Genomic DNA, 24,632 nt, shown 5'->3' on the forward strand with positions numbered 1-24,632 from the left:
GGCCTGCATCCTTCACAGTGATAAAACTCTCTAGGATATGGGCACAGAGGAAGTGTCAGGGTGAGCATTTTGGATCAAGGGATGTGTCGTGCTGATGCTCTCTGTGCTGGTTAGTGGTATCGACTATTTATGTTTTCTCTTGCACAGTGGAATATTTATGATGAGCTTTTAAAGAGGGTTGCTCTGATAGTATATTCTCATTTTTTGTTTCTAAAAGATCTGTGGCCCAAAGTGGTAAAGGAGATGCAGTTATCTGGAGTGAATCCAGTAGATCCCAATTCCACATTCTTTTTTCCTTCCTTTTTCTTTTTTTTTTTTTTTTTTTTTTTTTTAGTACAGGCTTCCTAAATTGAGTAGAGGTGTTCTTAATACTCCTTCATGTTGACAAATATTATTTAACGTTGACAGTGTGCTGAGCTGTGTCTTCTAACATTCCTCCCCAAGATCTTGTCCCCTAATGATGGGAAACAGCTAAAACTGTAATTTTTGCCTGGATTAGTGCCTGTGTTGAACCAAGTGTTTCTATTGCAGTGCCTTTGCTAGCGATTGAGAACCATGTCTGACAATGGAGAGCTGGAAGACAAGCCACCAGCGCCTCCTGTCCGGATGACCAGCGTTATCTTCAGCTCAGGGGGCAAAGACCATTTTTTTGCCAACCACAGCTTGAAACCCCTGCCCTCTGTACCAGAAGAGAGAAAACCTAGGTATAAAATCATCTCCATATTCACCAGCACTGAAAAAGGTAAGAGGCCTCCATTTTCCACTGTTATGACCTGTCATCCTTTACTCTTCCTGTAAGTTTTGGTAGTGCTTTAGAGGATTGAGTCCATCATTTGCACTTTTGTGTTTGTGGAATTTCCTCTTAGCCATTCCAAATGTTTGGGGCGGTAGAGAAATACCGAGAGTTTGGCACCTGTGTTCAGTGAGCTGGGCTCTTCCTTTCCCTTTACCACTGAGACGCATGAAGATGGGAAAGTAAAAGACAACAAATTAAATAGCTCATTGAGGAAAACCTCTGCCTACTGCTTCTAAAATTTACTGCCCAGTTTAAAGCTCTATTGCTGCACTTCTGTATCACCTTAGATATTACTGATTCCTGGGTATTCTTTGCCATTTTGCTGTGCTAAATACAGGCTTTTGGTTTGGACTGAACTGTGTGAATTCCCGTGACGAACAAAATAGTGCACAGAAAATCTCCTAGCAAAGATTCTGCATCTTCGAACATGTGAAAGGGTGAAATGGTGGGAAGAGTTATTAACACGCCCTTAAACTGCTATGTCTTTTATCAGCCTATGCCAGTTATCATTTTTGGTGAATATTGATGAATTTTGGTGAATATCAAGTTGTATTCCCAACAGAAATTAATGCTAAATATTAACACATGTTGATATAATTTATCTTTGGGGTTCATTCTGAAGATGTTGCAAACTTAATTATTGATTATCCCCTGTCCCTTTTCTCCCTTTTTTTAAACCTTACATTTGCTACAGATGTATTCACAAATTTTAGGGAATTCATTACAAAATTGCAGCTTGTAAAACTTGTGGAAGAGTGAATATTTAGGCAGAAAGATAAAGTTTTTATATATGCGCCTCTCAGGGTTAGAAACAAAGGATTGCATATCATGGGGAAAGCCTTAATCTTAGTAATATCTTCCAGTTCAGAAACTCTTTTCAGTTTCCTATGTCTTGTGGTAGGTAAGTGGCAGGTAGGACTGGTTCAGCTGTGCTGACACAGGTTTGACTATTTTGAAACACTTTGCTCCTCCAGTTACTTATTCACTTTCCTAAGTATGTTCCCCAGGGCTGTTTTTTATTCCTGCTTGGCTTTCCAAACTATCCCACAGCAGCTCTGCCTCACGCCAGAGGCGAATACTAGAGGTGGGCATCCTTGGCTGCAGAAGATGGCTTCCCATCACCGGGTGGGCTCTGAATGAGGAGTGAAATAACCCACCGTGCTGCTGAGTTTAGAGCAACAGTGGTGGTGGCTTCTCTTCGAGGCTGGGAAGAAGCATTAAAGAGAGGTGCCTGAAAGAGAAGGACAGAAGTTGCTACAGGTTGGTGGTCGCAAACACAGACTCAAGACCTCTGAGCTTTGTGCAGGCAGTAAATCCTAGTCTGTTCATTGCAGCATCTGTTTTTGTCTGGAGCAGGTTCTAGCTTAGCCCTTCAATTCTGCAAAACCTGGTATTTATTATATTGTTTGTCATGGGAGGAGACACACAGAAATCAATAAGGTGAGCTCTGCAAGCAAATCTGGTGGAAGACTCAAACCCCTCCATCTTCCCAATGGGATAATGGATTCTGCTGATACCTCGTGGAGGAGCTGGCAGGCACTTGCAGCTGTGCCATTGCCTAGAGGGACATCAGAAGATCTTAAAGCTGTTTTATCAGATGAGCTACAATGAAATAGAAGGTGAACACAAAGCAAGAGAGAAGGTCTTTTGTGCTCTGAATCCGTAATACTGGGTGAGGGCTCACTTGTGCAACACTGATATGCTGAAGCATCTGAGAAGATGGAAAGGCTCAGATAGGCTCCGTTGGATGCTCCAGCAGAATTAACAGGAATTTCATAGAGATAATTTACGGTCCAAAATGGTCTGTCTGTAGGCCTTCCTCATATTCAGTGGGTTTATGAACTGCCTGGAATGGCTGGAAAGGTGGGGACTCAAGCAGCTACACCAAGACTTGTCTAAAGTTGCGTTGACTGTCTTGAATTGTTTAAAAACTCGATTACTTATTGCAGACCTCTCTGCAGTGAGTGGCGTGCACCAAATGTATGGAAGGTCTTTGCACACTTGCTTATTCTGTGTCTGCATACCTAGTGATGCAAGCTAAAAATGGGAGAAGCCGTTTCAGCCAAGAAGAGTGCTTTTTTTGAGACCATTGTGCCCATTTAACTTTTTTGAATGCTAAAAAAAAAAAAAAAAAAGGTTTTACAACATTGCATGGTTATAGAAAACTGTTAATTGGATGAAACTGTCCAAAAGATGTCTTATTTAATTTGAGGGAACACCTTCTCAAGTGGCTGATGTGCACAATGGTAATGTAAACGTGGGGCAAAATGCTTTCAGCCCTCACTGTGAAAATCAGCTGTCAAGCATAAGCAGAGAATAAATGGACACAGGGACTTTCTGGCACCAAAACAATAGGCTGATGTTAGTTGTTTTGTTCCCTAGCTTGACTGAGACTCGCCCCTGCCAGAAATGCCCATTCAAATCTTTCTGTTCTGCTGCTGGTAATCTCGACAGAAATATTAGATCCCTGCTTGTTCTTGTTTTTTTTTTTTTTTTTTTTTTAAGAATTTGGATTATATGCCGATTGGATTGTTAACCTGACTTTGTATTTCAAGTAGATTGTTTTTCAGGGGAAAGATTTCTCCCCACTTCGGTACAAAGCTCGACAAGTTAAAACAGAAATGGTAAATTCTCCTTTTCATCAAATGAAGGCATGTCTTACAAGGAGACCTCCAAGGCTCCTGCAGCAAGGAAGAGTTGTGTATGTTCTGCTTGGATTTGCAGTGGCGCCTATGGAGAAGCCTGAGGATGGGGCGTTGCAGGTGTTGAAGCCTGTCGTGATGCTCTTTGCCTTTTGATCCCACAGTTTCCTATGCTGTTTTGTTGCCTCCCAGCTTCAAGATGCACTAACAACATCATCCTACCTATTGCAACAGCTCTGCCTCCACTGCTACTCCCTTCAGAGGTTTCTCTACCTCTAGGAGGTCTCTTTGAGGAGATGGTGGCATTTGGGGGGCTAACTGTGGCTGGTGAGGTTTAAAATATTCCAGATGCAGAGCTTCTGCCCCAAGGCAGAGCTAGTCCTGCAGTGAATTAACCACAAGAGCTTAAAGATACTATCGAACAACCGAGGGATGGAGGCTTTTTTCCCCACTTCCATTCTTGAAGGTGTGTGATGAGATAGTCACCTTTCTGCTGTCCTACTCAGCTGCCACTAATTTCCTCGGCTGGTCTTCTGACATTGAATGAACCCACATGGATGTTCTTTTGGAAAGCTCTAAAAAAGGCCTCTGAAACCAGAGATGTTTATGTTTGGGCAGGACTTGGTGATGGAGGTTCTCTGGGGCCTACCCAAGACCAACACGACTTTGCGGTGGGCTCAAGATCTCTGGCTCGGTGCAGTTTCAGCACGGGTTCAGCTGGGGTTCTGTGGCAAAAGACATCTTGGCTTCAACCACCTGCCTGCTGTGCCCTGGTTGTTTCTTGACCTCTTTATGGAGGTTGGCATGAGCACCCGTTGGTGAGTGTGTTGGCAGGGAGTGACGGATGGGGAGGTACCTCGTGGCTGAGCAGCGTCGCAGGAAGGTAGGCAAAGCGCCTCAGCCACTGCATTTCTCTATCGCTGTGGTTTCATTTAGGGAGAGTTTTACTGTATTTGAGGAATCTTTTTAGTCAAATTCTCCTCTTTTCAGGGGGAGCCCTTTGAAGGAACATATTCCCCTGTCCAATTTGAAAGGGGGTATTTGCAGGGCCCTCAAGTCTGCCCGAGCTATAGGAGCCGGGCACCATACCTTAAATCCTCTTGTGTCTCAACATGAGCATGGCCCTTCCTTAGAGGGATTCCCGCTCCTGTAGGGAGCCGTGCCGCGATGGGTTCCCACGCGGCGCTGCCAAACCGCGCCGCGCCGGCCCCGCTGCTCGCCCGCCGTCGCTCCCAGCGCCTCCCGACGGACATTCCCCTCAGCCCAGGGGCGGCTTCCTCGCCTCCTGCCTGAGGCCCCGCAACGACAGGCGATTCTGCAAGGTGGGGGTTTGTTTGCACCATGTGTTCCCGAGGATTTGAGCGCCAGCCCTCATCCCCCAGAACCCGAGTGTTCACGTGAGTCTTCCCTGAGCAACGCAGCTTTTTATTTATTTTATTTTTTATTTTTTTCCCCCTGCCTTCACATAAACAACTGCTAGAGGTCGGGAAGAAACGGTGCTTTTCCTGAAACGCTTGCACGTAAGCCAACCTTCTCCGAGCCCGTGGCGGAAATATCTTAATGAGACCGCTTGACGATCCGCTCGCCTGTTGGCTCCGGCCGCTGTAGCCATGTTCAAAATATCCTGTTTATAATAGCAGTGTCTTTCCACCGCATTGTTCGGCTCGAGGCGGCCCACGGCGGGCTCTCCATCTCGGAGCATTGTCTCCGGCTCCCTCGTCTTCCTTTCCCGCCCGTGGGAAGTCGTTTCGGAAAGATCCCCTGGCTCCGCTTGAGGAGCATGAGGTGTGCTTCCCCTGCGAGCCTGCACCTTTTTACAGCTCTTTTAGTTGATTTTTTCCTCATAAAACTTTGTGGCCTGCTGCCAGGTCTCTTCTTTGCAGCGAAACGCTGCAAGTTGGGGCCAGGAGCACCAGGTTTCCACCTGGACAGCAGGGAAAGAAAGCAGGACACCCTCCCAAGCCCCAGCTTACTCAGGAGAAAATGTTTAAAGGGGCTACAAAGGTTTATAATTAATGGTAACTTTATCTCAGAATTTGAGTTAAAAATGAAAATGGGAGACAGTTTGTGACTATATTCTCCTTGTCAGAAAAATGGGGAAGAAATAAAAGGCCCAGACCATTTGTTATAAAACATCTCGTGAGTTTAATTGAACCTAGGGAGGATTGTTCAGGTGGTCCTTCTTATTTTCTATCCACTTTTCTGGGACTTACTGTGGTGCCTTTTTTCTTTTAATTTAATTTAGGTAATTGGTGTATGGCTAGAAACAATTGTCTTTATTGCAGGAGGTGCTAAGTTGGTGCTAACTAACTGGAACTGAAGCAGTAAGCAGCTGAATTTTCCCTCTTCAATGAGATCTTGGGTTTGAAACTTAAGTTATCTTCAGTGTTGTTATAAATCTATATTGGAATATTTTATTTTTATTTTTTGCGTTGCAGAGTTCTTTGCACTGCAAGATGCTTATTCTCTTGACTGTATTTGATCTCTGCTGTACTATAAATGACTTTAATAAAAGGAATTTTTGACTCTTATGTGACGTTTGTGCCAAATTGAAAATATGAAATCACTGTTTTGCCTATATAAATGCATGTGTCCATGAAATAGAATAATAGTTATATTCATCTGAAAAGTTTTAATGTTCGAGTTTTGCTTTGTTGTATGGGGAAAAGAGGGTTTTAAAGCTCTACTCAGTAGATCTTTCCATGTCTTTTTTTTTTTTTCTCCCAGGAAGCAAGAAAAAGGAAAAGGAAAGGCCTGAAATCTCCCCTCCCTCAGATTTTGAGCATACCATCCATGTTGGCTTCGATGCAGTTACTGGAGAATTTACTGTGAGTATACCTGACCTCACTGAGCAAACATCTGTGGGTCTGACATGGAGAAGCCCCGGAGGTTATTTTAAAATGAAGTGTGAGATAGTCTGTTTTTCTTTGCCAAATAAATAATTTTCCTGTGTATTTGCATGATGTGAAGAGCAAAGACTGACCTAGCAGTGCTTCTGCAAGGTGAAAGTCAGATCTAATGTTTTGCTTCAGCTGAGAGGGTCTTCCTTGAGAATTGCTGTGGAAAGTACCCTTTTTGGTTCACTTTCAGTAGATCATAACTGGTTCTTTTGGGTGTCTTAGCATTCCCCTTTCTCACTTACCTGGTTTAATATACCTGGAAGCAGTGCCATCATGTTGACCCAGTAGGTTGGAGGCACTGGTGGGTTTGAGGATGCTCGAGACGTTGAGCAGTCAGGAGGGATTTCAGTTGTGGCTTGGTCTTGCATTGCATCAACAACATCATTACCAGAGCATCAAGTGGGAACATTGAAACACTCTCCTTCTCGCTCAGACATTCAGGGCTTCGTGTGGCGGAAGGAAATTTGTTTTGCCCCCTTTTTTTTTTCCTTTTAATAACTCTTTAACATGCTGGAAGGATGCTTCAACAGCCTGCTCTTTCAGGGAATGCCAGAGCAATGGGCTCGCTTGCTACAGACCTCAAATATCACCAAGTTAGAACAGAAGAAAAATCCCCAGGCGGTACTAGATGTGCTGAAGTTCTACGACTCCAAAGACACAGCAAAACAGAAGTATCTGAGTTTCTCTGCTCCAGGTGAGATGCACAAGTATGCAAGGCATAGCAGGGGCAGGGAGGAGGAATCGGGTTTTGGAACTCGGTCTTCATCTCTTTTGGATTCATAAAACAGACTCAGATGATGGAAAAGCAAGCGACTTCTCAATGGGGAAGGACCATTTGCAGATGGATTTAAAGCTTACTGGAAACCAGCTTTGTCCACTTGATTTCCTGTTTTAAATGGAGATGGGAAGAAATGGGCCTGGATAATTCAAACTAGCAGCTAGAATTAACTTTAATGAGCTCTGTATTTGAAGCTGGTCTCTGAGATTAAATAGAGAGGCTGCAGGAATGGCTGTCCTGCAAACATACGTGCTTCCTTTTATCTAGTTCTCCAAATTATTTCCATTTTGAAAATAGCTTAGTAACAAGACTTCATAATATCTTTGCTTCAAAGCACTGTTAGAGGAACAGAAATACCAATTTGATCTTAAATTCCATCTCAGGGGAATAGGATGTGCAAGCATGGCAGGCAATATTCAGTTTAAAAAAGAGCTTGTTGGATATGTTGGATACTAAGGTGAGGTCAAGCAGTAGAACAAGTTGGTGGTTTTAACTGACCCTTAGGAGATGATTTTAGTAGGTTATTCCTTCTCTCTCTGTGGAATTACAGTGCTACTGGCTTATCTTGTTACTGTGAATTTCTGCATTTTTTCTTCAGCTATTCTGTAAAGTGATTTTTTAATATTATTTATTCTTCTGATTTAATGATTTTTGTTGTTTGTTCTCTTTAGAAAAAGATGGTTTCCCTTCAGGAACACCAACGGTGAGTGTGTTTGTTCCTCTTTGTAACTTACGGAAGAAAATTTCCCATCTTCTGTATTTGTTATACCAACTCCTGCAGCATAAAGCAAATTGAGAACTTCTTGTGGGATAAAAAACCTAAAAAGGAGGGTAGAACTCAACATGTTTTACTAGAGAAATAGTGTTTGAATGTTGTAATAAAATGCATTAGGATGCTTGAACTAGAGCTATCCTTTTGTTTTGACATCAGTAACAATTCTTTTATCTTCTTATAGAAAACCACAAGTTTTTAATGCTTTTTGAAGGGATACAATTTTATTTATACTGTTTTTATCTTCGGCTCAATGCAGACGAATGCCAAAGGTTCAGAGCCATCAGTGGCTGTAGCTGATGAGGATGATGATGAAGATGACGAAGAGGTTCCTCCTCCTGTTATTGCTCCACGGCCAGATCACACAAAATCGGTGAGGTGTTTTTTTGTTTTGTTTATTTGTTTTTCTTGGAAAAATATATTTCATTCAAAGTAATCAGTATTATGTTGAAAAATTAAAGGCTTATGAAGGCTTACCTAACTTTTAGCACCCTGTGTGCCCTGCTCACATAGTCCCAGGGATGCTACTTACTCCAGCTCCTTCTTTGACTCCTGGTAGATGTACATATTGCTGCTCTGCTGCCCACTGGAGTCTTATTTTTGTTCCAGGGGCATAGATAGGAATTGTGTGTGTGGGGACACTGCTTTTAGCACTGCCTGCTCAGGGTATGTAAATATATATATTCTATAGGATAGTTGTGCATTGCTGTAAAACTCAGGAGTTTCTTCAAATGCAAGGAACGTGGACAGCTTAGTGGGAAATGAAGTAAGAAATGCCCAGAATTGTGGGGAGATGAGAAGCCCACGGATCTGTGCTCTTTTCGTGATGAAGCACAGATCTTTTTACCTTTAAATGCATAGGAGTGAGTTGTCAGTAAGTTGCCAGCATCTTGACTTTCTGGAATTAAATGCTTTTTGGTCTGATTTCTGGCATCAAGGTGTTACATATAATGGTGCTTAGTGATCTTTTCTAAGTGTGACCTGTTTTGAAGCGGATTTCGGGGATCACAAAGAGGATACTCGAGTAAATGGTCTCTCTTAACAACAGATTTATACGCGGTCTGTGATCGACCCCATCCCTGCGCCAGCTGGTGACACGACTGTCGACCACGCAACCAAATCGGGGGATAAGCAGAAAAAGAAGACCAAAATGTCAGATGAGGAGATCATGGAAAAACTACGTAGGTGTTTCTTGTTTTATATTACAAGGTCTTTAGGACTGGGTTCAGTCTCATTTGCTTTTGACTTTTGAGAGGTTTGGGGCAATTACGATCAGAACTGCGTTCTGAGCTATGAAGCAGGTGATCATGGATGACCTAAACGTGCTCATGGAATGGCTTGTGCTTCTGTAATGATACTTCTGCTAGTCTATCCAGAAAGCTATCTTTAAAGAGAGATGTTAGTGGGAAATAACCCACTAACATTCAGAGTCAGACCTGGCCTAACGGTTGTTTGAGACTGGGCCATTTGGAACGAAATCAGGAAGCTCTGGCTCTCAGTGCATCAACCTTTTCACTGCTTGAGCTGACTCATACTCGGAGCTATCCTGGCTGAGGCTGGCCCTGCTAAACACGAGCAATGGGAACGGCATGTATTCTTAGCATGAGTAGACAGAAACAGTTTGCTGTGTTGTGATAGCAAAGAACGTTTTTTAAAGCAGTGTCTCTTCTAAAAATTCCTGTGGAGCGTTATGGAAATGTTCCTCTTTACTATTTTTTTTTAGGTACTATTGTGAGCATAGGCGATCCCAAGAAAAAATACACCAGATATGAAAAAATTGGGCAGGGGTAAGTGTTACCCCCACTGTTATTCACAGTGAGTGAGTGCTAAAGGCAATGTACTGTTCCTCTCTGCTACTACCATGTAGACACTACTTCACTGAAGCAGGCAGAAAAGTTTGCTGTATTAGACAATGACAAACAGACGCTGAAGTCTTCGTATCATGGTGCAATGATCCTTCCTTAGTCCTGTCTTACTAAGACGTAGTCACTGTTTCTGCAGTCCGACTACTGAAAAAAAGCTTGAGGGTACCTCAGAAGGCTTTCTGTGTGATGGACTAACACTATTTCTAACCATGTTACTCTTACCAAGTTCCTATGAATTCTTTTGGGTTAAAAAAAAAAAAAAAAAAACCCACCAAAAACTTCACTTAAACTACTCTTTCCTATATTTTTAATTAGTAGCTTGTTATTATTTCAGCATGACTCTTACTCTCTGCCCCTTCCCAAATATTTCCATGTGCATTTGTGGGAGAGCTTCCCCAGGACCGAAATGAAAAGTAATACCTCCTATAGAAAAGCCGGTCCAACCTATCTGATCTTAGGCAAAAGCACAAGTTTTTGGGGCTTGGAAGACGGGGCTTTGTCTTAGGACAGACAAAGTGCAAGTGGACTTGCGTTAGTTTGCTTTGGGTAAAGTGGTGGGCACTTCTTGGATACCACTTACTTTGAACAGCCTTCCTTTTGATACATCCAAAAGTGCCACCCTCGCAACATCCAAAGCTGAAGAAGTTTTGTGTTTGTGATCTGTCTGTTTGTGTGCGTGTGTGTGACACAGAGGTGTTACCTGGCTGCAAGATTGTTCTTTTTCTTCACAGGGCTTCAGGGACAGTTTTCACGGCTATTGATGTGGCAACAGGACAGGAGGTGAGATTTCTGTGCTCCTCAAACTGCGAATGCCTTTGTGGTAGAAATGTTCCTCTGTAGGTGGTCAGAGTGATCTGACCAAGTTGTGGTTTGTGGCTTCCATCTCTGCTATCACCTTGCAGACTCATGTTTGTCCTAGTCATTGGTAACAGCGTGTGCCTTGTTTTGTAGTAATGAAAGCTAAAAATAGGGTTTTGTCTTTCCAGTGAGAAGCAGAGGGAGTGAGATGTTCCAGACAGGGATTTTGAAAACAGTTTATCCTTCAAGTACTGTAGGCAACAGTGTTCTGGACTGTTGGTGTTCTGGATTGTCGGCAGTAAATCTTCTTTTAGTCTTAACACAGGTAGTTACTAGGCCCATTTCAGCAGTGGTGACTGAGACATCCATTTGTATGGAAATAGCTTGTCCCCACATGAAGCCTTGCTTTAGTTAGAAAGTCTTCTGCACATCCTTGTTTTTGCTACTTGGTGCATCCCAGCTGTCTGGTGGAAGGTGATTACACCGGTAAAATGCTACCTCCTTGTCATGCACTGGTCATCTCTGATTCCCCAAGATTAAAATTTTAGCAATTACTTCTTTCACGTTTGATTTTATTTCACGTTACATTCACATTTCCTTATTTTTCCTTTAAAAGTCCAAAGCCAGCCATTCTTTAGGTCAGTGATAAGTAGCTGGCTTTTCATCAGTGACTACTCCATCTCCCAGTGCTGTAGTGCCACAGTACTTTCTACACCCTGCTGTACTTGTCTTCTCACTGCCTGCAGAGTAAATCTTGCAGCTCGATTCCTTTTTTAGACCTTCTTGTAACAGCCGACTGCTTGCAGTCTCTGCCTTCATCCATTAAGCTGATCCAGCGCGCTGGCTTCCTCACTACTTACTATGGAAGAGGAGGAAGTGCTGATGACAGAATTAATTTTGTTTGGTGGTAAGAAGAGAGGACTAAAGGAGGATTTTTATTGCTATCTTCAACAGCAGAGCAAAGAGGGAATTAAAGTTAGAGCATTGCAGGCAACAGATAAAATGCAGTAGGTGAGATTGTTTAGATGCTATGTATGTGTGCATTTATATATATATTTTTCTCCCCACAAAGAGAGGGTTGGTCATTAAACAGGGGCCCAGATTGGTGGTGGTGTCTCCACCCATTGAGATCTCCATTCAGAGCTCACCTGGACAAGGCCTTCAACAACCTGCTTTAAGGTGGCCCAACTTTGAGCAGGCCCTTTGGACCGGATGATCTGCAGAGGTCCCTTTTGGTCTTGACTGTTTTGTGATTCTGTGTCCCAAGTTCTGTTCTTTTAATGCTCATGGTAATATGATGGTGAATGTTTCTACATTTGGTTCTTGTGGTACCACTTGGTTGCCACCTAAATGCCTCCTGAAAATGTTACTAATGACAGAACAGATTCGGGGCAAATTTTCATTGTAAAGTCTCAAAGACTTATTCTGATTTACTTATTCCTTGGATTAGGTGGTTCTTTATTTTCCCTTCTACCTCAGGGATGGTTTATAGGCTTTGATTGCTCTGAGGGAGTTATCTCTGAGTTTCTCTTTCCCCTCAAAACATGGTCCCATGACAATATTTTTCCTACAATTGTCACTCCAGGCATTTGACATTTCTGCTTTTCTTGTCTTAGCCACACCAGTAGCTGCTTACAGCTTGCTGACAGCAGTGAGGCTCTGAGGACTGCTCTTGCTGTTGATCAGCAACTGATTCACTTGTCTCCCATCTTGAGTTCTCTCTCAGACTTGCATTGATTTTGTCACCCCCACCATGGCCAACATTTTCTTCTTTATCTTGCTGTTGTTTTGAACATTCTCACTTGCTTGTTGGGTAGGTTGCTGTTTCTTCCTCTTCAAAACTTCTTCTGTTGGATTGTGCTTTCAGTCTTTTCTGATTTTTTTTTTCCAATGGCTAATAAAGTTACATGCCAATGAGTAGATACCCTACCTGCTGCAAGTCGTTTCTGTGCCAAACTGCTTTACTGATCTCACAGAATCTCTTTTCCATTTTGAGAGTGATTGGAAGTTTTTTTGATATTCAAGTTGGAATTATTAACGTTTCCTTTGGCCCTCCTCAGGTTGCTATCAAACAGATAAATCTACAGAAACAGCCCAAGAAGGAGTTGATTATCAATGAAATCTTGGTCATGAAGGAGCTAAAGAACCCCAACATAGTCAACTTCCTGGACAGGTAAATGCAGACAGCTGGCTGAACCCTTCATCCCCAGGGTTTTTCAAGAGTTTTTAACTTGGTATTCCTCTCTAGGCCCAGAGTGTTGATACCTTGGGTTCTTATAGGCAATTAAGAGATGATATTTAAATTGAGAGGGGGAAAAAAAAAGAGAAAAAAAGAAAATGAAGTCTATTATAGGGAATGGTCCTGTTGATTTGGTCAGAGACCTTTTGTCGTCAGTGCATGTGGTCGAGGAGCAGTGATGTCAGAGAGCACAGCTGGAAACGCTGTGTTCTCTGAGGGGTGCAGGGCGTTTTCCTGACCATCTAGGTGAAGAAGCTTGTGGCTGTTATTGTCAGCGTATTGCTTTATTACATATAAAGGCTACCTACCTCCTTACCTACCTGCTTTCTTCACTGCTTGTCGTGAGGTGTTTTCTGGAGCAGTTGTCAGGGTGCTCCTACCCGTTGGTTTGCAGCTCTCTGTCTCTCTTGATGGCCCATGGGCATGCTTTTCATTTTTTGTTTGTAGTTACCTTGTAGGAGATGAGTTGTTTGTGGTGATGGAATATCTAGCTGGAGGCTCCCTAACAGATGTGGTCACAGAAACATGCATGGATGAAGCACAAATCGCTGCTGTTTGCAGAGAGGTGAGTGCAGAGAAATGAAGGCACATGCCGTTCCTTGGGGTTTTATGGTACATTTATGTTACAAATAATTGCAAAAACTGCCACTGAACATTCAATTGGGTAGAATTAATGATACTAGGAACAGAAGGAGCAGAAATTAATATTAAAGTCAGCGATAAACTCACTATATTGCACCCCCTGCCCAACCAAACCAACCAAAACTGCATTTTCCTGTTCTCTATGAAACGCTTATACCCGGAGGAAGGAGTAGAAAATGGATCATTCAGTAGCAGAGAATGCAGTGGTGGTGAATGAGCTACACAGGGAATGTCACTGCATATTAAACGTGGCTTTGCCATGTGTAACACAAAAGAGCTGTCATGGTTGGAGCTGGATATTTGAGAATGTTAAAAGATGGAGCTAAAGGAAATAAAAAGTAACTTATGTCACAGCTTATCAGTGTTTTTTGCCTAGAGTCAGATGGTCAGTGACTCCTTCAGACTCAGTTTATTATGGGAACAGGAGAAGAAATTGCATTACCTAGTGTGCAGGAAAAGCTTAGGCTTTTAAAAAGCCATTTGGCTACCTCAGCATGACTTCTGCCTTTGATGACTCACCTAAAGGGAGAGAATAAAAAGCAAAGTGGATTATTAACATGCACGGACAGGTAGTGGTTTCCTGAAGAACTGGAGCTGGAAGCAGAGACCTAAAACTAGCATGACAGTAATAGTAGTTAACCCTCTTGAGGGAACTGTCTGATACTGAACTATTGTGCTTCGTCAAAATGCAGCTGCCCAGAACATCAGAACATCAGCCACTTAGCTAAGGTAAACAGAGGCAAAAATACTCAGGATCATGTCCAAGCCAAGTTAAAATGGTAAATGTTTTGTTTGTATTTTAAAAAATACTTGTAAATGGTGGTGTTGCTTTTTCTCAAATAGCAAAACTAAGTTTTATTCTGTTTTTATGCCCAAAGGAAGGTTATAATCAAAAAATAACTCAAAAACAGTTTTAGGGAGTTTATTTTTAGTGGGTGATTTTGGACAATGTCTTAGGGATGAAGATTTTAATGGACTCGTTCTATAAGATGAGAGAGAAACATTATAGCTGAGTGTTTTTTTTTTTTTTTTTATCTCTGACTTCTGGCAAATATATATATATATTTTAGCACAAGAGCTTCCTCTACTGGTTACTTTATAAAATACCTGCTATATTTTCAGATGTGGAGGGTGGAAGCACTTTGAATTTTTGTTCATGTGTGCAAATTGTGTTTGCAAATTGTGTGCTGTGTGTGCAAATTGTGTTGCATAAGCTAAATGTTTTTGTTTTTTTTCCTCTCTCTCCCATCCAGTGCTTGCAAGCGCTTGAATTCCTACATGCCAACCAGGTCATCCACAGAGACATTAAGAGTGACAACGTGCTGTTAGGAATGGACGGATCCGTTAAACTCAGTAAGTACCAGACAATTGTTTCAATTATTTGATTTTCCTCTTCCTAGCACACCTTACCTTGGGAGTCTGAGCTGATAAAAGGGTAGTTGGCAAGGATATCCGAGAAGCCTTTTTTCCCCAAATGTCAGCAACAGGAATTTGTTCTGTCTTCTAAAATCCATAACTTGCAAATGGCAGGTGTTGAAATTCAGAGGGGCCCAAGACTGCAAGGCTGTGGGCATGTAAAGCTGGCAGGATGTTGAAGCAAGCGTGTTGTCACATTATTGCATTGGTAAATCTGAAATAACTGGGAACTGGGAATTGTCTTGTGCTAGTGGACACAAGGTAAAAGCACAGCTAATGCTAGTGACTCTACAAACTTTTCAGGCTGCCATTATTTGCTTTTAATGATTTGCCCTTTTCACTTAGAAGGTAACTTAACAAGGAATTATATGTTATTACCTGTTTATGTTGCAATCTAGTCTGCAGCTGTGCTTTGCTGTCTCCTTTGCTTGGACTGAAATTGTAACCTACTTCCACTAATAAAATTGAGAAATGAGAAAAGAAGCAACTTTTCAGGTAGCTGTCCTGCATGCCTCCTCCTGTGCAGTAAGTCAGGATTTGGAGGGTATGAACGTGTGGCAATGAAAGAGCCAGAGGCTTTTGAAATGGGAGACCCCACTTCAAAATGCAGAAGATTTTGGAACGACTTTTTGAAGTTCAGAGCGAGGTGCGTGTTATCCATTACCTTGGCACCCAGGAATGCCGAAGTATAAAGGTACCAAGGAGCAAAGGGATGGTGTTTTTACAGTCGGTAAGAATGTGAAATGCCATAGGGAAAAAAAAAAAAAAGCGTCTTTCAGCAGTATTCCTGATGCTGGATGGCATGTGGTCTCCTGTCTGGCATGAGGTGCAGTGTGAAGGAGGGTTATAAGCAATCTGACCTGCTTAACCGACTTGTTGAGTGAAATATTGCCTTGTTGGCCATGTAAAGAGCAGTGGAGAAGGGACAGGGTAAGGGGCATTGAGGGAGCCACCAGTGTGAAGAAGCATCAGCCCCAGGAAATTGGGGGAAAATAAGGAGTAGGTGGAGGTGGGATGAGTTAGCTGTTAAAAGGTGCTTTGTGAAGGAGGAATATCAGGCTTGAGACTTGACTTTGTTGATGTGTGGTTAAAGAAGTTGGGCCGAGTGGGGTATAAGCTGAATTTTCTTCAAACCCCTTCCTTTGCCCCAGTGGACAGTGGCTTCATGAAAACCTCAGATAGGAAGAGACAACACTGATCTGCCTGTCACCTGAGCCCTTCTTAGGGGTGACTTTCCAGCATTTGGAGGCATGGCATGATGGCACCTTTTGGAAGAAGGCAACATCTAGCTGGGCTGTGAAGGCCCATTCCCTGGGCAGATCTCAGAAAATCTGCCCTCACCGCTAATTTCCCTGCATTTGCTGCAGGGATCTGCTTGTAGAGGAAGGGATGGACCTGCCAGAAGGATTTGTTTGCCTTTATTTCTCCTCCCTGGTGCCCTGGTGCTGAAAATGCTGTCCATGCATCATGAGAAAACCCCCTGCTGCTTCTCTGATGCGTGTGATAACATAGACTGTTCTCTGCACCGAATGTGATGCTGTCCAAAGGACTTGGCTGAAAGACAGGCTGGCTCCCTGCCTAGGGGCTACTCCGTTTGCTTTACTCAAGGCAGCGTTTTGGTAGCTGGGGTGGGGGCAGTTTGTCTCTAAAGCTTCCTCTCGCCACCACTTTCTGGCTCTTTTTGTCAGCACTGCTTTGGCATAACACTTTCCAAAATCGCTTTGAAATTTTACATTCTCTCTCTTTCTTTCTCTTTCTCTCTCTCTCTCTCAAGCTTAGTGTCAATGATAAGGTAAAATCTGGTTCCTGCCTTAACTCTGTTCTTATTGATGCTTTACATGCCTGGGAAGTGGGAGTGCTGCAGCTGGATAAAGTAACATGATGGAACATGCATTGCTGCTGCACCTGAAGGCTATAGGAATAGGTGACTTTTCTTGTTTTCTTGAGTGTGGTTGTTCTCTTCAGTACTTGCCTTGTGCAAAGGTTTGTTTGTCCAGGTTCCTTCTGCAGAGTAGGGCAATGTTTCACATATCTAAAGCGTTATGCTCCTGTATCTGTCAGTCGTAGCACCTGTATTTGATGTCCAAATTACGATGAAATGTTGAACTCAATAGCTGCAGAAATAATACCTGTTTAAGTATGGCAGAAGCCATGGTTTGGAGATTAATCTTTTGTAGTCCAGGCAGTCTAACATACCACATGCAGAACAGTTTTCCTTTGGATTCTGCTTGATTTCTTGTTTGGCTGGTACCATTCTGGGAATCCTGAAGGAGGGATTGGGAAATCTATCATTCTACAGGATAAAGTTTATGTCCTTGTTCCAGGGGACAAAAAGGCTTATCTTCATTCCATGGAAGTCTGCCTTACTTTAACACCTCAGGTTTTATATCTATCTTCCACATTGAATCTTGTCATATGAAGAATATAGTTTAAAAACAAACCAAAAAACCCCCAACCTTCGTCCCACCCCCTTGCCCCAAGCCTCCAAGTGCGGAGGAGTAAAATATATTTGTAGTAATAGAGAAGTCTTCTAAGAACCCCACGTCCCAGGATGCGCTGAGTTAACCTTTATCTCTGTTATCCCACAGCCGACTTTGGTTTCTGCGCTCAGATCACCCCGGAGCAGAGCAAACGCAGCACTATGGTTGGGACTCCGTACTGGATGGCTCCCGAAGTGGTCACACGGAAAGCCTACGGCCCCAAAGTGGATATCTGGTCTCTGGGAATCATGGCTATCGAGATGGTGGAAGGAGAACCCCCATACCTCAATGAAAACCCCCTGCGGGTAAGAACGCCAGGCATAGCTAGAACTGTTTGTGGGTGCTTACCAGGTAATTATTTTCAGTGGATTCATGTGTATTTATTGGACAGTATTTGTGTTTTTAAAAAAGAAAATATAAGCTTCAGCAATGCAGGAAGATTCCCCCAAAAGGGAGCTGACATTCTTGAATGTCGATTGAATTTACAGTCAGCCTTGCCCTGAATTCTTGATGAAGCTTTTTCAGAAGATGACTGAGGCATTGTACCTGCTTTTACCTAAAAGATTATGCTTTAAGAATTCTTCTGTCTTTACTTTTCTTCAATTAAGGAAGTCTATTAAATCCATTAGGTTATGGAAAACGCTGGTTGGCGTGTCAGAGGCTGGTGCTTTCTCTGCTATGGTATATAGATGTGTCTTGTAAGAAACTGTTGCTGAAAGGTTTTGAACATCTGCAGTCATTTTGCTACTAGCAAGAATGGGCCACAGCTGCCTAAAATTGTGCAGTGGAAAAGCAGGCTGCAGATCTCCACCTAATCCAGTTTACTCCAGTAAACTGCAGTTACCTGTGACATCTCTTCAACATTTGGCTTGGTTATACAATGTTCCTTGTTTTACAGGCTTTATATTTGATAGCAACTAATGGCACGCCAGAACTGCAAAATCCTGAGAAACTGTCACCAATATTCCGGGATTTCTTAAACAGATGTTTGGAGATGGATGTAGAAAAAAGAGGATCAGCCAAAGAACTGTTGCAGGTAAGAGTCAGCTTCTGATCAATCCCAAAGACACAGAGGGCAGTAGTGAAGTAAAGCTATGAAAAATGTCAGTGTAGACTGACACCTCTTCTGTTTTGTATTTGCTTTTGAGGGCTGTCTAGTAGAGAATAGTTGGAGGAAACCATAGGTAAAGTTTGTACTGTGTGCTCTGAAGCCTTCGAAGCAGTAACCCGTGTCTTTCTACCACTGCTAAATTATCCAACAGTAGGACAACAGGCTGCAATACAGTCATTGAAATGAGCAGAAGCGGAAAGAAGAAAGATATCTGAGCAGGGAACTTTTTTTTGTAGTGAATTATTGGAGAAAGAAAAGCCTGTTTCTGGAAAGGGAGGGATGCCTGTAGGGCTACAGCTGCTATGAACCATTCCCTGGACCTGTCTCCTCTTCAGGAGCTGTGTCTTGCAGTGGTAGTGTCTGGTAGTACGTCTGGTAGTGTCTTGCAGTGCTTTTCATATCTTGGAATCAAAATCACTGTGTAGATAGTGTGTCTTATATTTCCCTTTAACTGGTCTTTTAGTAATCTATTCTGTTTCTCTCTTCCTGGCAGCATCCCTTCTTGAAACTGGCCAAACCTCTGTCTAGCTTGACACCACTGATCCTAGCAGCCAAAGAAGCGATGAAGAGTAACCGCTAACATTATTGCCATGGCCTCCATCTTTTTGTGGTGTTTTTGTTTTGTTTGTTTGTTTTTTTACAAATCTTTATAATATATGAAATTGTTACACTTGTGGTGGGAGGGAAGGGGTTTGGGGAAAAAGAAGTCTGCAAAAGGGAAGAAAGTCTTATCCAGAAGATGCCCAAGATAAATTGTGGTAACTCTAGTGAATCCTTTCTGCGATCCAGAAGGAATTGAGGACTGAATTACTGGCCTTTTCTCTTTTTTTTTTCTTTTAGTTTTTTTTTTTTTTGCAGACAGTCAAGAAAAGCCACTTACTGTGCCTAGAGTTTTAAGGGTTTTTGATGACTTTGCTGTAACAGCTCCCATTCGTCATACCCTTCTGGGTACTTTCAATACTTGAATGACAGATTCAAGCTTTCAAGAGAGCAGCACTAATTTTGCCTGCTCATCTCTTTCCTTCTCCTCTTCCTCCCCTCTGCCTGTTAACCTTTAGATCGCTCCAGTAAGCCCCGTATGACTAGACTAACAGCAAGTAAGACGAATGTGAAGGTACATCTTGCCTCTCCTTCCTTTTCACAGATTAGCTGTTGGCTGTACTGTAGAATTAACAGCTTGGCTACTTAAGAAATCATCATGTGTTAAGATGTTTCTTTGTAGAAAAGAGGGGGAAGAGAAGTATTCACCATTTCTTATGTGCCTCCGTGGATCTTCTCATCGGAAGTGGGACTTCCCTGTAGAAACTTCATGATCAGTCAAGACTTTGGATGTCAGGTTATGGATATGTGGAGAGGGGTCAGAGACTTCATTTATGATCAGACCATCAGTTCAGGTCAGGGCAAGAAAAAAAATTCAGCTGTCTTCCTGTCTGCTCTTTTTTTTTCCCTGTTAGACTTGCCGGCCAGGAGCTTATGGGATATTTTGCTTTGGGTGGTGGGTGGTTCAAAGACACGTATCTGTACTCTGACTTGGGCTTTGAGAGTTATGCTGGTGCCTTTGACTATTTTTAATTTTACATTTCCCTTCTTTGTATCAAATACATTTTTGTATATGTTGTAATTCCCCTCCCCCAGCAAATAATGCATCAACCTATGGAGTTGTCAGAATTTTAAGTATTAGAGCTATTTTTTTCCATTTTTGTATGTGCTCCATTTGTACTAATGAAATCAAAAGAACAAATAACGAGATCGGAGGACACTGAAGATGCAGGATTTTTAAAAACAGAAGATTACAAACACCTGGAGATGTCAAAGTGCTGTTCTGTGATGACACATGTTGGGAGCAGAGAACAGTGCTGCCGGATGTTGCTGAGGCTCATTTGACTAATCCAAGGCCGAAGAGACTTGTTACACTGGTCCTTTCTCACTGAAGACGCTTTACCAGCTTGAATGGCTGAAGTCGAATGCTCAGTGCAAGAAAAACTGCCCCTAGGGGCAGTGAACAGCTTAAGTGGTTGAGTGCTTGGGTATTAACAGAGGCAACTGTAGAAGAATCCATAGCCCCTGGCTACTTCTACTGCTACAGGCCACACACTTCAACCTCCAGAACAGCCTCATGAAGAGCCAACTGCGGTTGTGATGTGCCAAATGATTTGGTGAAAGAGCAGCCATTAATTTAGTGGGAATCTGCGTTTTGTTGCGTTCCCAGTCGGACAAATCCGTGCATGGGTAGGGTTATGGTTGGGCATGGACGAAGGACCCCAGACTGAAGCTTTCATGCACTTTTGCAAACGTTGCTGGCAGAAGATAAAGTCGTTGCTGTAGGTGATTGCAGTATTCGCACAGAGACAGAAATAACGACTTTGGGGGGATTTTGGTAGCCCAGATATGACCAAACTTGGCTTCCAGGATTCGAGTGGCTGGGCCAGAACAGCTGAGCCTGCTTGTGTTTGTGAGGAAGGAGGAGCAAGGCAAGGCTCTCGGTTTTTTGCTGCTGCTTTGTACCAACACGATGCCTTATTTTGTAAGGAACCACAGTACCATGGTTCGGTTTGTATTCTGGTAACCTCTTCCGTGGTAAGTACCCGAGGAAGTTGTACCATTAAAGGAATAAATAACCCTTGTAGCTGTAAGAACGCAAACGTTCCTGGTTTTTCAACTCTAGAAAGGATCACTTTCCAGGGAAATCTAGATGAGCTCCCCAGGCCAGATGCCTTAAGCACAACATCAACGCTGTGGCTTCCCGGTGGACAAGAGTAACAAGGAGTCTTGGTTAAGAGATTAAGATTTAAAACAAGACCAAACCTTTCTGATTGTTCTTCTCTCTATGTCCGTTGCTGGCAATGGACTTTCGGAAACTCCTTTTGCCAGAGTTAAACTGGGAGCTTTTCCACCCCTTTTTCCCCCCTTTTGGATGGCATGGTCTAAGCAGCGAGATAAGTATAGCTTGTGCTGAATTTATAATTTTTTAAATAGAAAAAAGAAAACCTGAAATCTTAAGTAATTTTAACTTATTAGTTCACTTTTATTGATAAATGAGAATGTTTTAAATCTTGTATTACAACATTTGTCTGCTAGGAGATGATTAGGAGCCCACTTACGAGGTGATTTTTGAACTTGAAGTCATTTTAGCAAACCAAAAAAAAAAAAACAAAACAAAACTTTGCCTATTCGAGGAGCTGCCAAAACGTATCTCAGTGCTTGCTATACGTTGGGAATAGTATTTAGCAGCACACTTGGAAAGCATAAACCTCTCCCCTTCCCTCCGCAGCAGCCTTACTGCCAGACTGTTGGATTTCTTAACACCTGCTGCCAGAAATTAGGGTCAGAGATGAAGCGAGGTAGTAACTGAGTTGGAAGAGGAAAGTAGGAAGGTGCTGTGCTGTGATTTCTGCACGCTGGTGGGTTGCACATCGCCTTTGCTGCGGCATGAGCTGCATGCATGCACAAAAGCCCCAAAATGCAGTATTTTTCTTCCTCCCGCCCCTCAAAGGGAAGCATTTTTAAAACTTGCTGTTTCTCCTTCAGCTTGGTCGAACGGAGAAGTGGCAGAGCTGGGGCAGCTGCTGAAAAGGAGGATTTTGCTTCCGAAAGTGCCGGGAGCCCAAGATGTCCTGCTTTCCCGCTCGGGTTCCAGCGTAAGCTCAGACTGTAATCCAATATCCATGCCCGGAATACAGCTGAAGCGTTATGTGCAGTGGCACCATCAGTTGTATCCAGGGTGCTGGGCAGCTTGGAGCTTATATTGGTGATTCCTATATTTTTATCTTACCGTAGAATAAAGCGGGCTTCCCATCGGGAGTAAGCACGGCATTGAGCATGTGTGTTTTGATCTGCCGAGCTGTTAGCAAGGTGCAGGGAGTTGTGCTTAGACCAGGTCTGAGAAGTGGGGTGGCTTTGGCAGAGGGGACAGTAGGCAGGCTGGGAAGGGAGCGAGAAGATGTTGAAGGTCTCCACAGCTGGAAATGAATCAATGTCTTTGGTTTGTTTTCCCTTTGTTCCTCTACATTAGCAATGGAAATGGAAGCAGGTGCAAACTTTTTTTTTTAATCTGTCTTCAGATTTTAATGTTGCCTTTTTGTGTAATTTAATCCCATTATGTTATTTAATTATTACTGCAATATTAACTACTGTATTTGTTGACTTTGTTTAATAACTGTTCTTTCAGGGCTAGAAATAAACTTAAAAAAAAAAAAAAGTTTCGTTTTGCCCTCCCCATCCATCCTCTGCACGGGTTGGTACCTTGTAGAGCAGTTGGAAAGAGGAAACATTTCACTGTTTTAATGAGATTGCCAGAATGTGTTTGTTTGACATTAGGTTTCTTACCGAGATATGATGGAAATAATTCTGTGCCATGCAGGTCTATCCAGTGTTGTCTTAAATTTTCTGTCCCGTTCAGTGCCTGTACCAAGCTCATAGGGCACCTGCAAGCTTTCCTTGTCGCTAGCAGTCAGTCCTGTCTCCTGCAAAATGCTCCCAACGGCTGAATGAGGAGAGCCGGGTTGGGAACATCCCGTTCACCCATCGTGAACCAGATGTGTGTCGCTCTCTTTGCTTGCAGAGCAGCAACCTCTCAAAGAGCAGGCTGGCTGCTCTGGTCTTGCACCTTCCAAACACCCTAAATAGGGGTTTGTCGGTGACCCCGTGGGCCCGCAGTGGGATCAGGCGCTGGCAATATGATGTTTCTGTAACTATTCCAAGACTTGGTGCACTGTGGACACCATGCAGTGTCCTGCTAGTAGATACTGCAGTGTAGGAAACAAATGACCAGGGCGAATGAGCTGTCCTGTCTCCTGTTTGGAAGACTTGACCACTGCTTCTGCACCCTCCTCTGTGACAAGTGTTTGACTGCAAGAGCTGGTCTGAGAGAGGAAGTTGGGTGCAGACAACTGACCCAGGCTTTGGGATGTCATTGGTAGACTTTGGGGGCCAGCTGAAGAGAAGAACGTGCAGATGGATTTACTTTGAGATTAGGATCAGTTCCGTTGAAGTGCATACGTGGTCCTGTCCTGGCTGTGAATGTCACGGTCATCCGACTGGGTGTTTCCCATGTGGCAATGCTGGGAAACCATCTCTTCCCTTCCTTAAACACTATACAAGATTTGCTCCTACCACAAAAGAAAATGAAGGAACAGCTTTTCAAAGGCCTTTTCAACCAGATACGAAAATGTTGTTTTGCACAAAGCACCAGCTCTTTGGCTCCGTTACCTTGTTGGTGTGTCTTTGTATATCATGACCCTTCGTGCATTTAAACTGATGGTCTCTAGCACCACCTTTAAGTGATGTTTGCATTTAATTTATTGGGGGAAAAGCCAACAAGAGGAGGGAGAAATGGCTCCATGGAACTCACTGTTTCACCTGGGTGTTAGTGTTGGTGCTGCTTTAAGGTGAGCGGGACTTTGGCTGAATGCAGTTTGCACAGCTGAGACATTTTGACTTCTTACTTGATAAGGACAGATATAATACAGTGTTTTGGGTTTTTTTTTTTTTTTTTTTACATATCTGCTCTAAACTAACAAGAACAGCCTGTCATCTTTTTGGTTGCTTTGTTTAAGATTTATAAAAATGGTAAATGGAGTTAAAGCAGAGTAGCATGGCTCTAAAGTCAGAGGCAATGATGATAATTTGAATTACACCAGCAGTAATGGGTGAACAGTGGGGAAAAAAAAAAGTGTTCATTTTTATTTGGCATTTATGAGGAGGTGCATGAGGAAGTGTTGGGTATCAAGTGTGATTATGTGGCTCGCGGTGGTGGTTGACATGTGGCTGCTTGCAGTGATTTGTGCAACTACTTTTCCCCCACCCCATTCTCATCACTTCCAGAATAGTGGGTCACTTGAATCCCTGTGCAGGTTGTTCTTGGTGACCATAGCCATCCTGGCCAGGCCTGACAATGTCCTACAGTCCTCACTCATGTGGCAAAGGTAGGTAAAGCTCCACCAAGCTCAGCTATGGTCTTGATGATGTTCTCCAGATGCACGGATGAAGCAGATTTTCTCAAGAACTTCCCCTTATTTCAAATTCCAACCAAAGAAAGCATTTTCTATGGAATAATAACAAGTAGAAACAATGAGTTACTGACTCATAATTATACTATGCAGCTAAGCAAGCTGCCATCTGTTGAGAGCAAGGAGGATAGTGGTGATGAAGCTGTAGCATGGCAGTGATGGTGTTGCTTCTACCCATTCCTCTG

General features: G+C 42.9%; 1 protein-coding gene across 1 annotated transcript in view; it reads left to right on the forward strand.

Annotated features, from left to right (window-relative positions):
* Positions 1-19,262, forward strand: part of PAK2 (p21 (RAC1) activated kinase 2) — a 32,972-nt gene extending 13,710 nt beyond the window's left edge. Inside the window, exons 2-15 of the mRNA XM_088530276.1 lie at positions 532-742; positions 6,166-6,266; positions 6,882-7,032; positions 7,788-7,819; positions 8,148-8,261; positions 8,937-9,069; positions 9,612-9,675; positions 10,485-10,533; positions 12,612-12,724; positions 13,238-13,355; positions 14,686-14,785; positions 17,437-17,633; positions 18,227-18,364; positions 18,933-19,262. Of these exons, the coding sequence (XP_088386402.1) occupies positions 556-742; positions 6,166-6,266; positions 6,882-7,032; positions 7,788-7,819; positions 8,148-8,261; positions 8,937-9,069; positions 9,612-9,675; positions 10,485-10,533; positions 12,612-12,724; positions 13,238-13,355; positions 14,686-14,785; positions 17,437-17,633; positions 18,227-18,364; positions 18,933-19,019 (1,584 nt within the window). The 5' untranslated portion in view covers positions 532-555 and the 3' untranslated portion in view covers positions 19,020-19,262. The remainder of the gene's footprint in view (positions 1-531; positions 743-6,165; positions 6,267-6,881; positions 7,033-7,787; positions 7,820-8,147; positions 8,262-8,936; positions 9,070-9,611; positions 9,676-10,484; positions 10,534-12,611; positions 12,725-13,237; positions 13,356-14,685; positions 14,786-17,436; positions 17,634-18,226; positions 18,365-18,932) is intronic.
* The last annotated feature ends 5,370 nt before the right edge of the window (positions 19,263-24,632 follow it).

This window comes from Tinamus guttatus, unplaced genomic scaffold (assembly GCF_059628265.1).
Source record: "Tinamus guttatus ecotype Peru unplaced genomic scaffold, ASM5962826v1 Tinamus_guttatus_pri_ptg000364l, whole genome shotgun sequence".
In the NCBI taxonomy this organism is placed as follows: Eukaryota; Metazoa; Chordata; class Aves; order Tinamiformes; family Tinamidae; genus Tinamus; species Tinamus guttatus.